The following is a 15,876-nucleotide window of genomic DNA, read 5'->3' on the forward strand; positions in this document are numbered from 1 at the left end:
TAAGCAATTAGTTTTGTTTTCAGTACAGAAATAAATGCAGAGTTTTAGTTAGGAACAATCAGGAGTTGAGTTCACAAGCAAGTTTTAGTTTCTTTTCTTTCAGTTCAGGGAAGCTGGTCATTACAGAAGAAGATTTAGTTTGTAAAGCTTCCAAGCCAGGAAAGAGTGTGGATCAAAAAACTGCAGGTTATTGGAAGTGAGGAAGTTCAGGCCCTCCGATTTGTGAAGGTTAATGAGTGTAGATGCAAAAAAATAACCAAATTATCTTCACATTCCATGGAAAAGAACCTAGAAGGTGCCAGTTAGGTATAGTCATAAAGGTTTGAGATAGGGGTAGAATTTTGAGGCTGGAGTCTGTTATCAGTGGGGTTGGAAAAAAAGTTGAATTATTTTTGTATAAATCTTTCTAAACTGTCTTCTATATCTATATGGCTGTTTGTTTCTTCCTCTCTTTTGTATAATAAAGATGTGTTTTGTTGTTACTGAATATTGAGTCATAAGGTCATAGAGATGTACAGCATGGAAACAGACCCTTTGGTCCAACCTGTCCATACCAGATATCCCAACCCAATCTAGTCCCACCTGCCAGCACTTGGCCATATCCCTCCAAACCCTTCTTATTCATATACCCATCAGATGCCTTTTAAATGTTGCAATTGTACCAGCCTCTACCACCTCCTCTGGCAGCTCATCCATACATGTACCACCCGCTGTGTGAAAACATTGCCCTTTAGGTCTCTTTTATATCTTTCCCCTCTCACCTTAAACCTATGCCCTCTAGTTCTAGACTCCCCCACCTCAGGGAAGAGACTTTGTCTATTTATCCTATCCATGCCCCTCATGATTTTATAAACCTCTATACGGTAACCCCTCAGTTTCTAACACTCCAGGCAAAACAGCCCCAGCCTACCTGCACATCTTTGGACTGTGGGAGGAAACCGGAGAAAACCCACACAGACACGGGGAGAATGTGCCGACTCCACACAGACAGTTGCCAGAGGCTGGAATCGAACCTGGGACCCTGGTGCTGTGAGGCAGCAGTGCTAACAGCACCAGGGTCCCAGATTCGATTCCAGCCTCGGGCGACTGTCTGTGTGGAGTTTGCACATTCTCCCCGTGTCTCTGTGGGTTTTCTCCAGGTGCTTAGATTTCCTCCCACAGTCCAAAGATGTACAGGTTAGGTGAACTGGCCATGCTAAATTGTCCACAGTGCTAGGTGCATTAGTCAGAGGGAAATAGGTCGGAATGGGTCACTCTTCGTAGGGTCGGTGTGGACTGGTTGGGCCAAATGGCCTGTTTCCACACTGGAGGGAATCTAATCTAATTTAATCTAACCAACCTCTCCCTGTAGCTCAAATTCTCCAACCCTGGCGACATCCTTGTAAATCATTTTTGAACCCTTACAAGTTTCACAACATTTTTCTGATAGGAAGGAGATCAGAATTGCACGCAATATTCTAAACAGTACAGCCACAACATGACCTCCCAACTCCTGTACTCAATACTCTGACCAATAAAGGAAAGCACAACAAACGCCTTCTTCACTATCCTATCTACTCGCAACTCCACTTTCAAGGAACTATGAACCTGCACTGCAAGATTTCTTTGTTCAGCAACATTCCCTAGGACCTTAACATTAAGTGGAGAAGTCCTGCTAAGATTTGCTTTCCCAAATTGCAGCACCTTGCATTTATCTAAATTAAAATCCATCTGCCTCTTCTCAAGCCATTGGCTCATCTGATCAAGATGCCGCTGTAATCCGAGGTAACCTTCTTCGCTGTCCACTACACCTCCAATTTTCATGACATCTGCAAACTTACTAACAATAACTCTTATGCTCACAACGAAATCATTTTATATAAATGACAAAAAGTGGACCCAGCACCGATCCTTCTGGCACTCCACTGGTCACAGGTCTCCAGTCTGAAAAATAACCCTCCACCACCATCCTCTGTCTTCTACCTTTGAGCCAGTTCTGTATCCAACTAGCTAGTTCTCCCTGTATTCCATGAGATCTAACCTTGCTAATTGGTGTCCCATGGGGAACCTTGTTGAAGGTTCAGCCTTACTGAAGTCCATATGCCATCTACCACTCTGCCCTCATCAATCCTCTTACTTTTTCAAAACACTCAATCAAGTTTACGAGACATGACTTCCCATGCACAAAGACATGTTGACTGTCCCTAATCAGTCCTTGCCTTTCCAAATTATGTACATTCTGTCCTTCAGGATTCCCTCCAACAACTTACCCACCGCTGCATCAGGCTCACCAGTCTATAGTTCCCTGGTTTGTCTTCACCACCTTTCTTAAACAGTGGCACCACGTTTGCCAACCTCCAGTCTTCCGGCACCTCACCTGTGACTATTGATGATACAAATATCTCAGCAAGAGGCCCAGCAATCACTTCCCTAGCTTCCCACAGAATTCTAGGGTACACCTGATCAGGTCCTGGGGATTTATCCACTTTCATGTGTTTCAAGACATCCAGCACTTCCTCCCCTGTAATATGGATATTTTGCCAGATGTCACCATCTATTTCCCTACAGTCTATATCTTCCATGTCCTTTTCCAAGTAAGCACTGATACAAAATACTCATTTAGATCTCCCCCATCTTGTGGCTCCATGCAAAGGGTGCCTTGCTGATCTTTAAGGGATCCTATTCTCTCCATAGTTACCTTTTTGTCGATAATGTATTTGTAAAAATTCTTTATATTCTCCTTAACTCTATTTGCCAACGTTATCTCATGTCCCCTTTTTACCCTCCTGATTTCACTCTCAAGTATACTCCTATTGCCTTTATACTCGATTCACTCAATCTATCCTGTCTATACCTGACATATGCTTCCTTCTTTTTCTTAGCCAAACCCTCAATTTCTTTAGTCATCCAGCATGCCTTCCACCTCCCAGCCTTTCCTTTCACCCTAACAGGAATATACTGGTTTCTGGATTCTCGTTATCTCATTTTTGAAGGCTTCCCGTTTTCCAGTCATCCCTTTACCTGCGAAAATCTGCCCCCAATCAGCTTTTGAAAGTTCTTGCCTAATACTGTCAAAATTGGCCTTTTGAACTTCAACTTTTGGATCTGATCTATTTTTTTCCATCATTATTTTAAAACTAATAGAATTATGGTCGCTGGTCCCAAAGTGCTCCCCACTGACACCTCAGTCACCTGCCCTGCCTTATTTCCCAAGAGTAGGTCAAGTTTTGCACCTTCTCAAGTAGGTACATATCTTCAAATCTTGTGTGCCCTACGACATTAACTATATGACCTATCAAGTCAGGTTCAGTAGTACCATCAACTGGAATCGTAACAACACATCCCACATTGCCTAGCCGCCTGCCATGACTTAGTTGTGGTTTATAATAAACTGGAGACTGGAAAGTAGAACGGCAAGGGAAAAAAAGATGACTTGCAATTTAAAGATGTCCTTCAGATTTTCAAAAATATGTCCCACTTTGACCAATTTTTTTGTCTCCCCTTATCATATTTGTTTCCTTGGCTCAGCATCAAGTTTTGTCCAATTTTCTGTGAAGTACCCTCGACCATTTTTCTCCATAAAATGTTCCCAACAGATGTGGCAGCAGGAAGCCGCTGACAGAGACAGCTGGTACACAAGAACCAGAAAAGCAACCGACAAGCTCGAAACAGATGCAAGGCTGCTGAACCAAGGTGCAGACAATGGAATGTTCATCTTCGAGTACCTCCAAACTGGGATTTCTCATGCCCCAACTGCTCAGGAATTGGCAGCAACTTAATCATAGAGAGTACTTAACATAATGAAGCATCCAAAGATGCATTACAGGGTAATTATAAAACAATGTAGGAGATTGAGTCCAGAAGGAATGGGGAGGTCAGGTGACAAAGCTTAGACAGAGAGGTAGGTATTAAATATAGAGTGCCTTGAAAAGGATGTTACAATCCCAGTACACAGCAATAATTGCTTTAAAAGGGGATGGCTCAGTGGTTAGCACTGCTGTCTCACAGCACCAGAGACCCAGGTTCAATTCCAGCCTTGGGTGACTGTACACCAATCCAGACAGACAGTCGCCCCATGTTTTTGTGGGTTTCCTCCCAGTCCAAAGATGAACAGGCTAAGTGCATTGGCCAAGCTAATTTGCCTTTCGTGTTCAGGGATGTGCAGGCTAGGTGGATTCACCATGGGAAATGCATGTTTACAGGGATTGGGATTACGATACTCTGCAGTAGGTTCATCACGGACATGATTGGCTAAATGAATGGCCAACTTCTACACTGTAGGGATTCTAGGAATCAACAGAAATAACCAAAAGGCAACAGTTCACCTTTTAAGACTTTTACTGAACAAACTAAAATCAACAGACTGAAAACATTGACTAAACCTGACTTAACAGGCAACTAAGACATCAAACTAAGTACTTTTCCATTATGCAGTCATAGAGCATTATAGCATAGAAACAGATTCTTCAAACCAACTCACACATGCCAACCAGGTTTCTCAAACTAAAAACTAGTAATGCTTTCCTGCTTTTGGTCCATATCCTTCCCTTTTTATGTACCTATCCAAATGTCTTTTAAATGTTGTGATGGTATCTGCATCCACCACTTCTAGCAGTTCATTCAACATAGCACCTGCCCTCTGTGTGAAAAAGTTCCCCAGAGGTTCATTTTAAATCTTTTCCCTCCCACCTTAAAACTATATCCTCTAGTTTTGAATTCCTAATAAACAGAACCAAAATAAGTCTTACATTTTTACTTTACACCACATCTCTAGCAGATACATGATTTTAGCCTTTCTGGTTTTCCACAAAGTTCACTTCTCCCTACAACATCAGGCCAAATCTTCTGATATTGTTCGAAAAAAATCAATGTTCAGCACCTCAATATTCAGGAACTGACTGTACCAGGAAGGCCCATTTTAGCAAATAAATCTCTGAAAATTCTAACAGCTTCACTCTCTTTTCATTGAAGAACCAGCTCTCAGTGTTGTGATTGTCTTTGTCAGTTTGATGTTCTCATTATGTATTTCTATTTATTTGTTAATGCCCTTCAATATTCCATTTCACTGCACTGAAAAGATGGTTAGAAGATAATACAGCTGAGACTCATTTTTTGTGTAAAGTTCTTTCGGGCTGTAGGGGTACTTCTATAACTTTTGCTACTTTGGAATAGATGCTATTACAAATGGTGTTCTGGTTTATCTGGTGCGGTATTGAAGCTTCTGTATGATTTGAGTCATTATAATAAGCTTAATAAGCAGTTTTAGCCTGAATCATATGGCTTGACTTTTTTTTTTGCCATTTTTGTATTTTCACTTAAGGATAATGTCAGCAAATTTGCAAATGGCTAGGTCCTACACACAGCAATTGGATAATACCCAGCTATTCTGTGTTCTACGTGATGATTAGGCACTCCCAGGAACCTGCAAAAGGACTGGCTTGCTCTTTTTTCAGACAGTACCACAGAATCTTAGATGTACACCACCGAAGGCAGATGAACTTTCAGTTTAACATCTCATTAATAAAGAGGCACCTCTGACAGCACTTTACTGGATGATGTGTTGACATCCTGGACTAGTGAGGCAAAGCTGACATCATTACGCTAAAATGCTAGTGATCTTGGCCCATGCTTGTATGTCAAATAGCAAAATCAGCCACTGCATCTGTTGGAGAGCATTAATTGTCACAGTGAACAGTAATAACAGCTTTACTACAACTATCTCCTTCTCTTTCCCAGGAACTAGTTAACTCATTAAGTCTTGATCAAAAGCAAAACTATCCTATTAAATTGCACGTGCTAATAATGGTCTTGAGACGCAATTCCACAATTCCTAAAATTATTTTGAGACTAGAGGATGAAATTTTGATTAAGGGCATCATAAACACAACAGAGGTCAGCTCCAAGAGAAAAATGTTTCCGTGTGTTAAAGAACTATGTCCAGCTTTAACCCAACTCTACAGTGTAGCCAAATCCCACTGCATCAATGTGAGATTTCCATTTCTCATGTGACATTTTGATTCTAAAGTCAAATTATGGGAAACATTGACCAGCATATTAGCATTTGTAAAGCATTGGTTTGAAGGAAGCAGAAGGAATAGAAAGGCACACTATTAAAACAGAGAGAGAGAGAGATTGCAGAAATCTGGGACACAAAATGATCAGAGGGTCCAGGACATGAATCACATAACATTCATTTGCAGGTGCAGCAAGTGGTTATGAAAGCAAATGAAGTATTACTATTTGCTACAGTTTTAGTTTCCTTCTTTGAAAAGGGATACAAGTATGTTGAAAATGGTTCAGCGAATGTTCAATAATCTGATTCCAGAGATGTCAAAGTCATTTTATGGAGGCAAGGCTTGACCAGATGGGCCTGTATCCTTTGAAGTTTAGAAGAATTAGAGTTGATCTTATTGAGACATACAAGATCTTGTGGAGATTTGACAGGATGCATTCTCCAAGGAGGAGGATTTCCCGGTGGAGAGATCAGAACTAACAGATGCAATTTAAAAATATGGGTCTTCCATTTAAGACACAGATGAGGAGAAATAGTTTTCTTTCAGAGGATTGGGAGTTTTAACAGAGCAGTGGCGGCTGAGTCATTGAATTTCTTTTAAAGTTGAGGTATGAGAGATTCACAACGAACAAGGGAATTAAAGATTGATGGAGTACATGGGAATGTGAAGTGGGGTCTTATCAAGCTCTGGAGCAGTTGGGAGTGGAATGGCCTACTCTTAATTCATGTGTTCATATATTTGTATATTTATGTTTAGTCTGACAGAAAGTCTCAGATGAGTCACCACCAGTTTTACAATTAGAGTTCCTTTCAGCTGTTAATTGAGAGGAATTTACTCCTGTATCTGCCAAAGCAGTTCTTTCATATTTTGTCTTATGTAATCACTTATTCTTGTAACTTGTTAGACTACTATTGCTGAACAATATTAAAATCATCAATATCTCTTCAATGATAACTATAAATTAAAGACAACTGGCAAAAATAATAAGAATAGAAATTGCCGGAGAAACTCTGCAGTTCTGGCATCAGCTATGGTGAGAAAACAGTCAACGTTTCAAGGCCAGTGACCCTTCCCCAAACCCTGAGGGTCACTGGATTCAAAACATTACTTCTGATTTCTCTCTACAGATGCTGCCAGACCTGCTGAGTTTCTCTGGAAATTTATGTTTTTGTTTCAGATTTTCAGCATCCAAAGTTCTTTTGGATTTTTTTTTTAACATAGGCTAAAATAATATCACAAGTCTTTCTGAGAGCCTTTCTATTGCGCTACGTATTGCAGATCGAACTGACATAAATTTACATTTTCTGAAAGAAATGGACAGCATGTCTGTAGAGTAGATCAGCAAGTCTATTTCTGCAAATCTTTGTTGCGGATACTTGGAATAACATTTCTTTAGGAGACAAAAACAAAATCCTCAGTACATATATTCTTACTAAATATTAATAAATTGGATGGGATATCTGAATGCCCAGTGTGAGGTCAAACAAAAATAAAACCATGGTTAAATCATCTTACAACAGACAGCAATTTCGCAAAGATCATTATAACATTTTTCTTCTGATCTAATCTGATACTATGAGCCAAGCAGTTTAAGTCACAATAAGATTAAACCTTGATAAGCAGAATCATTTTTACAAACCCACAGGAGAAGACATTTTTCTGCTTTTTCTCAGGGTAGAAATCAGAAAATTCCACTATGTCTTAACGTCAGCAATTGGAAGCAGTCATAGTTGAGCAATGACTGCCATTTGAAAAGGTTGGAGAAATTCTAGAGGGGAAAGAAAAGGGTGAATTCACTGAAATTATCTCATTCATATTTTTCCTTTGGAAAGTTTGAACAACATTATTCCAGTAATCCGTGTGTCACTGATCACATTCCTAAATGAGTGTTAACTCAAAGGAAAAATCACTGCCATGGTGACTTTGTACATAAAAGACTACTGTATCATAAATCATTGAATAAAGAACAGAGTTTAATCAGCTTCAGTTTCCCCAAAGAAATAAAATACTCATCCCATGAGAATTGCAGCAGCATGTCAATCCCATAATAATATGCTTCAATTGCCTAAAAATAAACAATTGTCTTTTACCTTTAGCGCTATGGTTATGATTTATCTTAAACATGACCATTTCCCAAATGGTCTTTTATATTCAGCACACGAAACTGCATTTTTTTTTATTGTCCTCTTCTCTCATTTGTAAATCTTAACTCTGGACTTCAGAATATGGGTTTTAAAAGATGTTCGCCCTTTAAATACTTAAGGCATTAAAAGCAACAGATGACACAGAGATCAAACAAATTAATCAAATTTTACATCATAATGTTTGTTGTTATTACATCATGTTAGAAGTTGAAAACTTTATGCAATTATTAAAAAGTGCAATTCTCTTGCAATTACTCTAATTCTGGACTTCACATCTCCCAAAAGAACAAGATTCGAGTAACAGCTGATGCCATCCCTGAGATTTGCAAGAGATCATACCCCTGGTGAGCAGTGGAGCTTGCTGTGATTTTTAATATCAGTGGACTACTTTGAAATTTCATTTTATACACTTCAAATGGTTCAAAAATGTAATCTGTCTCAGTGACGCACAGAACTGAAAAGCTTCTCTTTTTTTCCTTCCTTTCTGAGGGCATTCACAAGACACCGCACCTCCAATTCAACGCTTACCTTTTTTCTTTCAGTCATCCTCTGCTATTCAGAAATTCAAAACACTGGACATGGTGTACATGCTTATCAATGTGGCTTTCTACCTTTCCTAAACTATCCATTCTCCATGCCCTGCATTGTGGGTCATGTTATTTGTCCAGAATTTTGACATGAACTTTTTGGTAAAAATGTCTCTTTTCATTAGAATGAGTTTACTACTGACTCTGGAGCAAACATTACTTTTCACGTCCAAAATATTGCAACTAAATATATAGGTGGCTGTTCCAAAATTAAACTTCCTGCTTACTGTGGAAAAACATTCTCTAAGCTTTGAAAGGTTTATAAATAAAGATGTCTGCAATTTTCAAAAAAGATTTAGAAGACATTTTAGTCTTAACTCATTAGTAATGAAAATGCTAGTGAGAGGATTAAATTACCACAAAACGGGATTGAAAGTTTCAGGAAAAGGTTCTGACAACCAGTCTCTCCTTACCATTTGCATTCTTGCCGCAGATGAGATGTTCGTAAGGCTGCAGGACTCCCCAGAGTTCTGCATCATTGTTGATGCACAGCTCCAACATTTCCATCGAAAGCTCTTGTCTGCCATCGTGCATGGCTCCCCCTCCTCCTTCGGAACCATGTCCTGCAGCTACCCTGATCCCAATCTCCTCCAACAGACTCTCCATGCAAGCGGCCAAAGAGATCGCAGCATATTCATGAATACGCACGGAAACTCTCGTGTCCACCATCCATCTAAAGAAGCGCCCCACCGAGAAAGTAAGGCCACACCTAAAAGTATTAAAAGCAGAGATGTGAAGAGATTTAACAAATCAAAAGATGATTAGGGGTTTAGATAGGGTTAACAGTGAGAACCTTTTTCCGCGTATGGAGTCAGCTGTTACCAGGGGACACGGCTTTAAATTAAGGGGAGGTTGGTATAGGATAGATGTTAGGGGTAGATTCTTTACTCAGCGGGTTGAGAGTTCATGGAATGCCCTGCCAGTAGCAGTGGTGGACTCTCCCTCTTTATGGTCATTCAAGCGGGCATTGGATAAGCATATGGAGGTTATTGGGCTAGTGTAGGTTAGGTAGGCTTCGGTCGGCGCAACATCGAGGGCCGAAGGGCCTGTACTGCGCTGTATTTTTCTATGTTCTATGTTCTAAAAGATAAACTACTGCAAATCAATATTAACATGGTCGAAGCATAAATTCTAGGAACTTGCCTATTACATTTCCCTGAAATATGCATCTGGGATTTTATTAGATTCTCCAGTTCATAGTGGAATTTGGGCAGTTATAACAATAGTAAAGCTAAATATTTAAAGCTAGAGGCCGCTTGGCAAGATAAATTCTAATATCTAATTCTAAGGGCGGCACGGTGGCACAGCGGTTAACACTGCTGCCTCACAGCGCCAGGGACCTGGGTTCAATTCCCGCCTCAGGCGACTGACTGTGTGGAGTTTGCATGTTCTCCCCGTGTCTGCGTGGGTTTCCTCCGGGTGCTCCGGTTTCCTCCCACAGTCCAAAGATGTGCGGGTCAGGTGAATTGGCCATGGTAAATTGCCCGTAGTGTTAGATAAGGGGTATATGTAGGGGTATGGGTGGGTTGCGCTTCGGCGGGTTGGTGTGGACTTGTTGGGCCGAAGGGCCTGTTTCCACACTGTGAGTAATCTAATCTAATCCTTTGATCAGTAGGAATTAAGCTTATTGACATTTCAGGCAAAAGCCCTGATTCTGACGATGGGCTTTTGCTCGAAATGTTGATTTTCCTGCTCCTCGGATGCTGCCTGGCCTGCTGTGCTTTTCCAGCACCACTCTAATCTTGACTCTAATGTTTGGCATCTGCATTATTCACTGTCACCTAGGAATTAAGCTTATATCTGGTCCATACTAGTTAGAGTTTCCCTCCTCTGTGGTAAATCAACACCATCTAAATACCATCCTTGCAGGGAACAACTCAGCAGCAAGATCCTGCTTATGATTCAGCACTAAACTGGCAAATCAACAAAAACGACCAGCCTTGGAAAATTTCAAATCAGAGGCTAGGGGAGTTAAAGTCAAATGTTTAAGAGAATCATCACATTGCTTTTGAGTTATTCCATACTTGGGATCATAACATATAATGCAAAAAAAAGCAGGAAAATTCCTGTTTATTCATTTTGATGAGCAAAAATAAATTCCAGGTAAAACAAGCTTAAAAGGGAATAAGTATCTGAAGTCAAAATGAGGCCCAGACAAAAATGAACTGAAAGACAACTAATCTGTAAATTAAAGTTGCATACCCACTTTTGTCCCATATCCCTTAACATATTAGAACAACAATATCCTACCAAGCTCAGGTTTAAATTGGCAATTGTACTGCTATCAATTGCCAACTGTGAAAGAATATTCCAAACTACTATCACCTTGTGTGTAGAAACGTTTCATAACTTCGCAGTTAAAAGATCTAGCTTTTAAGTTTTTGACTCTGACCCCTAGACATAGTCTCCTCAACGAGCAGAAACAATTCCCTCTTACTATTTTGTCTGTTTCATTATGATCGTGAAAGTTATTACCAAATACATGGGATGCAATGTTGGTTGAGAAATCATTTTGACTACGTTCAGTACCCATTCAAAACATTTTATTGATGCATGTTCATGACCATCTCACCCACCAAATTTTTTGGACCTCCACTGTTACTGTTTTTTTAAATTTTTACTTGTTTTTTAAGATGCAATTAGGTGATATTTAATTAAGATGACTTGGACAATGAGAGACTACAGAAAATTTGAGACTTGATTTCATCCTATCCTATTTTGGAAAATGTAGTGGCAGCAATAATTGTGCCATAACATCTAAACAAACCAATTTTCCCTTTCCCACACAGTTTTGAATTTGACACTGATACAGAGGATTTCAGGAATTTATATTGTCCCCGTGTCTGTGTGTGTTTCCTCCGGGAGCTCTGGTTTCCTCCCACAATCCAAAGATGTGCAGATTAGGTGAATTGGCCATACCAAATTGCCCATAGTGTTCTGGGATATGAGAGTTAGGGGCATTAGTCAGGGGTAAATATAAAGTAATAGGGTAGGGGAATTGATCTGGGTGAGTTACTCTTCCGAGAGTCGATGGGGACTTGTTAGGCCAAATGGCCTGTTTGCACACTGTAGGGATTCTACGATGATCCTATGATAATCTTTCAGAGGTGGAGCACAAAAGGTAACAAATCTTTGGAAATATCATTAATTTTCAAAGTCACTGCTTTGTGCAGAAACCTACTGGAGTTCTGATATTAAATTTTCCAAATTCTGCTACATTGTTATGACACTACAATACTTGAAATACGATCTATAAATGAAAATTCACCCAAAAAGTATATTTGGCACAGGTAAGGGAGGGTATTTCATTAACACAAGACCATTTATCAGTTTTGTTAATTGTCTTAAAGATAATATCAGTCATCTGGTGATTTTCTGTGCATTGCAGCTCATTCTCCCAAGTCTAGCAGCTTATCTCCAATCTAGTGGCTATGCTCTGTATAAAATTGACAAAAATGTTATGCAAAACTATTACTTCGGATTTAACTGTCACACTTTCAGATCAGTGTATGCGTGGAATACACTGCCAGCAGTGGTAGTAGAGTCAAATACATTAGGGACATTTTAAATGACTCTTGAATTGGCCCATGGATGATAGTACAATGAAGAGTTTATAGGTTATTCTGATCTTAGAGTAGGATAAAAGGTCGGAACAACATCAAGAAAGTACTGAAGTATAAAAACTTAAAATTTATTAATCATATAGGATAATGATAACAAACCAATTAACCACAGGAGAGTATTGTTGGCAAACTATAGCTAAAGGAATACAGAGAACGTAACTTCAAAGCTGCAGTTTTCATTGCTTAACCAACTATTTTGGTATATATGTTTGCAAAAGAAATTATATGTTGTAGAACACATTTCTAGGCTCTTTAACTATTAGAGAAATTGAGCATTAACTCCCTGACCAAACAGCAACCATCAAGTCCAGAAAAACATCCTTGCTTGCATTGATCTGATTTTGTCTCCCTTTTCTACAACTATCATTACCAATTTACTGGAGTGAAATTATCAAACTAACCAGAATTTGAACAGAATTATATGAAATTGTCATGCTGCTGATATATGTCCCTAAAGAATTGAACTAATGCTACTCAATTATTTTCAGATCATTACACATAGCAGAGAAAGCTTCCACCCAAGGATGTATCCAAGTGCAGATTTCTGTATGATTGAATAGCATACATCCAAAACAACACCCTCCTTGAACAATTAACATATGTAAAGTTGATTTGTATTCAGTGATAACATTCGAACAACTTTAATACGAGTTTATTAAATAAAAAGGCCACCCACAAAGCAGGAATGTTCACATGGAGAAATTGAACAATTTTTACATCAGGCTTTCAGCGTCAGGTTCAAGCTGCACTAGATCAGGTAGACTAGACAAAAAAAATGGACAAGTCACTCTACGCTCTTAAATAAATCAGGAAAGCAATCTCTGTGCATCACTGCAAAGTTGGTACAGCAACTCTGGCTGAAATATATCTTTGCAAAGATGATCTGGAGAGAAATGCAATAGTTTTTTTGTCAGGGTTCATCCCAAACAGTTACATAATGCAGAACTCTGGGCTCTATAAGCTCTCCACCGAGCACACGTTAACTGCTGCTGGAGGACCGCCATGTCAGCGAATGGCACTCTGATGTGCCCAAAGCTTACTGGCCTTCCAGCATAAGTTGTCTTCAATCTAGTGCTGCAGACTGGTGCATGCCAAGGTCCAGGACTACTTACTAAGGAGCACACTAAAGTTCGGGCAAGTGTTGTAAAGTTGCAATGAGGAAAGGCCACTAAGGTATTTCTGTGTACTATGGGGATGGTAACTATGATAACATTCTTGGAGCTGTAGAACCTGTTCAGAGACGTTAGACACACAGCTGAAGCTGGTGCGACTTGAACTAGGGTCTCCTAGACCAGAAGGAGGGACACCGTTATTGTGTCACATCCCATTGGGCTTACCCTGGTCATTGAATGCATGTAGCAATGTTATCGTATTGCAATGAGATTGAGGCACCCAAACGTGCAACATACTCAATGAAGAGAAGTTGCAATTACTGTCTTTTTTTTTGTTGCAATATCCGAGTAAAAACCAAAACAACTGCAGATGCTGTAAATCAGAAACGCGAACAGAAATTCCGAGGAAGAGCCACTGGATGCGAAACGTTCACATTGTTTTCTCTCCACACCAGACCTGCTGAGCTTTTTCAGCAATTTACGTTTTTGTTTCCAATTCCAAATGCGTTTGTAAATGGCTTTTGCCCATGAATAAAAGTTAAATTTTCCCCCAAACAAATCAGCGCAACATTTTCATTTTGCCCACCCACCTTTCTCATGGCATTCAGTGGGGAAATCCTCAGAAACTAAACCCAACTCAATTTGACTCAAAGCTTTGAAAACCCGGGGGGGTGGAAAGTGAGGTACAGACAATTGGTTTTGTGTTGAGTGACTATTTTAGAGCCGGGCTCTGTCCAATGCACGTTTTTTTTAAACAAGAAACGAAACAGAAATGCAGGAGGTACCTGGAACTCTTGCTTTTCCGCAGCCGGTCCCCAGCGCTCATGTTGTACAGGGACAGGGCTTTGACTGAAGCGGAGACACAGCTCTCGGACAGGGACCAGGACAGGACCAGCCGGATGGCGCTGTGGACCTCGAACCTGGTGCATTTGCAGTGGACGACGCTGAGCCTCTGAGCTTCCCGGGTGACCCGGAGCAGAGCCCTCCTGAGCAGCGTGGACAGGCGCCTCACCGCTTCCTGCGAGAGGGGTTTGCCAGCCTCCCCGGCGGCTCGCCCTTTCCGCAGCAGCCTGCCCACGTCCTCCTCGGTCCAGGGGAACTCCTCGAGCTCCGGGAGCCGGGGGCATTTGAAGAAGATGTCGCCGAGTTCCGGCTCCTCGGGCAGCACCGTGTTGACAGTGTCCCAGCTGTTGTTGCGGCTGTTCATGGAGCCGGACAGGTACCACCAGTTCCCCCGGTGAGCTGACTGCAGGGCCTGCGAGTTGGATCTGGAAGAGGAAAGACTGAGCGACCTGCAGGAATCCCCTGCTCCATAACCCGAGTCCAGAGTCAGATCTTCAAGCGTCTTCAGGGTCGGGTTGTACAATCCGGCCATTGTGCAGCTTTGGAAATGTTTGCTCAACTCTTGGCCAATTCCGCTGCGATCGGAGTCGCTCTCCAACTCTCTCTCTTCTATTTTCCCCACGACATAAAGCGCTGGAGTTTTTGTTTTCCTTTTTTTGTTAACTTCCCCCCCTGTGTGAGGAGGATACAGCCCGCTTCTGCAGCGAATCTTCCTGCTTTTTTTTTGTTAAAACAAGATTTTCTTTCCCACAAAGGTATCCAATTCAAAGCTTCTCCGACCGAACTTTTTTTCAAAAACAAAACTTTTTAAAACTCCCGTCCTTCACTTGAAATATTCCAGGCGAATATCAGAGGGAAGGCAGAACTATCCCCCAAGTTATCTGGGAATGTCTTTTATTTTTATAAATAAAAATCACTGCAATTATAAAACTCCTGTCCAAATGCACTTCAAGCGTAAAGACTGAACACCACTATCCTGACAACCTCAGGACTCCCAATCCATTGATTGTTCACCTTCATTCTGCTGTTCTGCCCAATTTTTCTATTTGACGCCGGTTCCGCCCCGTCCAGGTCCCTGTCAATCCCACCCATATCCAATCGCATTCCACAACGCAAATTTAATTTCGGGGCTTCACCAATCGCAGGGCGGCGAAGGACACAGGGGGCGGAGCCAACCCGTCCAAATGGATCACAGGACAAAGTCTGGAGGATTTCTGATGGATCTTGGTAGGTAGCCCATCCTCACACTGACCCTGGTCTCTGCAGATTCCAGTCAATCCCAGTGTGATACATGCCCCTGCAGATTCCGGTCAATCCCACTGTGATACATGCCCCTGCAGATTCCGGTCAATCCCAGTGTGATACAGGTCCCTGCAGATTCCAGTCAATCCCACTGTGATACATGTCCCTGCAGATTCTGGTCAATCCCACTGTGATACATGCCCCTGCAGATTCCGGTCAATCCCAGTGTGATACATGTCCCTGCAGATTCCGGTTAGTTCCAGTGTGATACATGTCCCTGCAGATTCCGGTCAATCCCAGTGTGATACATGTCCCTGCAGATTCCAGTTAGT

General features: G+C 41.1%; 1 protein-coding gene across 1 annotated transcript in view; it reads right to left on the bottom strand.

Moving 5' to 3' along the window:
- LOC132824491 (ankyrin repeat and BTB/POZ domain-containing protein 2-like) overlaps positions 1-15,179 on the bottom strand; it is a 202,724-nt gene extending 187,545 nt beyond the window's left edge. Inside the window, exons 1-2 of the mRNA XM_060839076.1 lie at positions 14,245-15,179; positions 9,138-9,433 (exon numbers count right to left, since the gene is read on the bottom strand). Coding sequence (XP_060695059.1) covers positions 9,138-9,433; positions 14,245-14,834 — 886 coding nt within the window. The 5' untranslated portion in view covers positions 14,835-15,179. The remainder of the gene's footprint in view (positions 1-9,137; positions 9,434-14,244) is intronic.
- Between the last annotated feature and the right edge of the window lie 697 nt (positions 15,180-15,876).

The sequence above is a fragment of the Hemiscyllium ocellatum genome, chromosome 18, assembly GCF_020745735.1.
Source record: "Hemiscyllium ocellatum isolate sHemOce1 chromosome 18, sHemOce1.pat.X.cur, whole genome shotgun sequence".
In the NCBI taxonomy this organism is placed as follows: Eukaryota; Metazoa; Chordata; class Chondrichthyes; order Orectolobiformes; family Hemiscylliidae; genus Hemiscyllium; species Hemiscyllium ocellatum.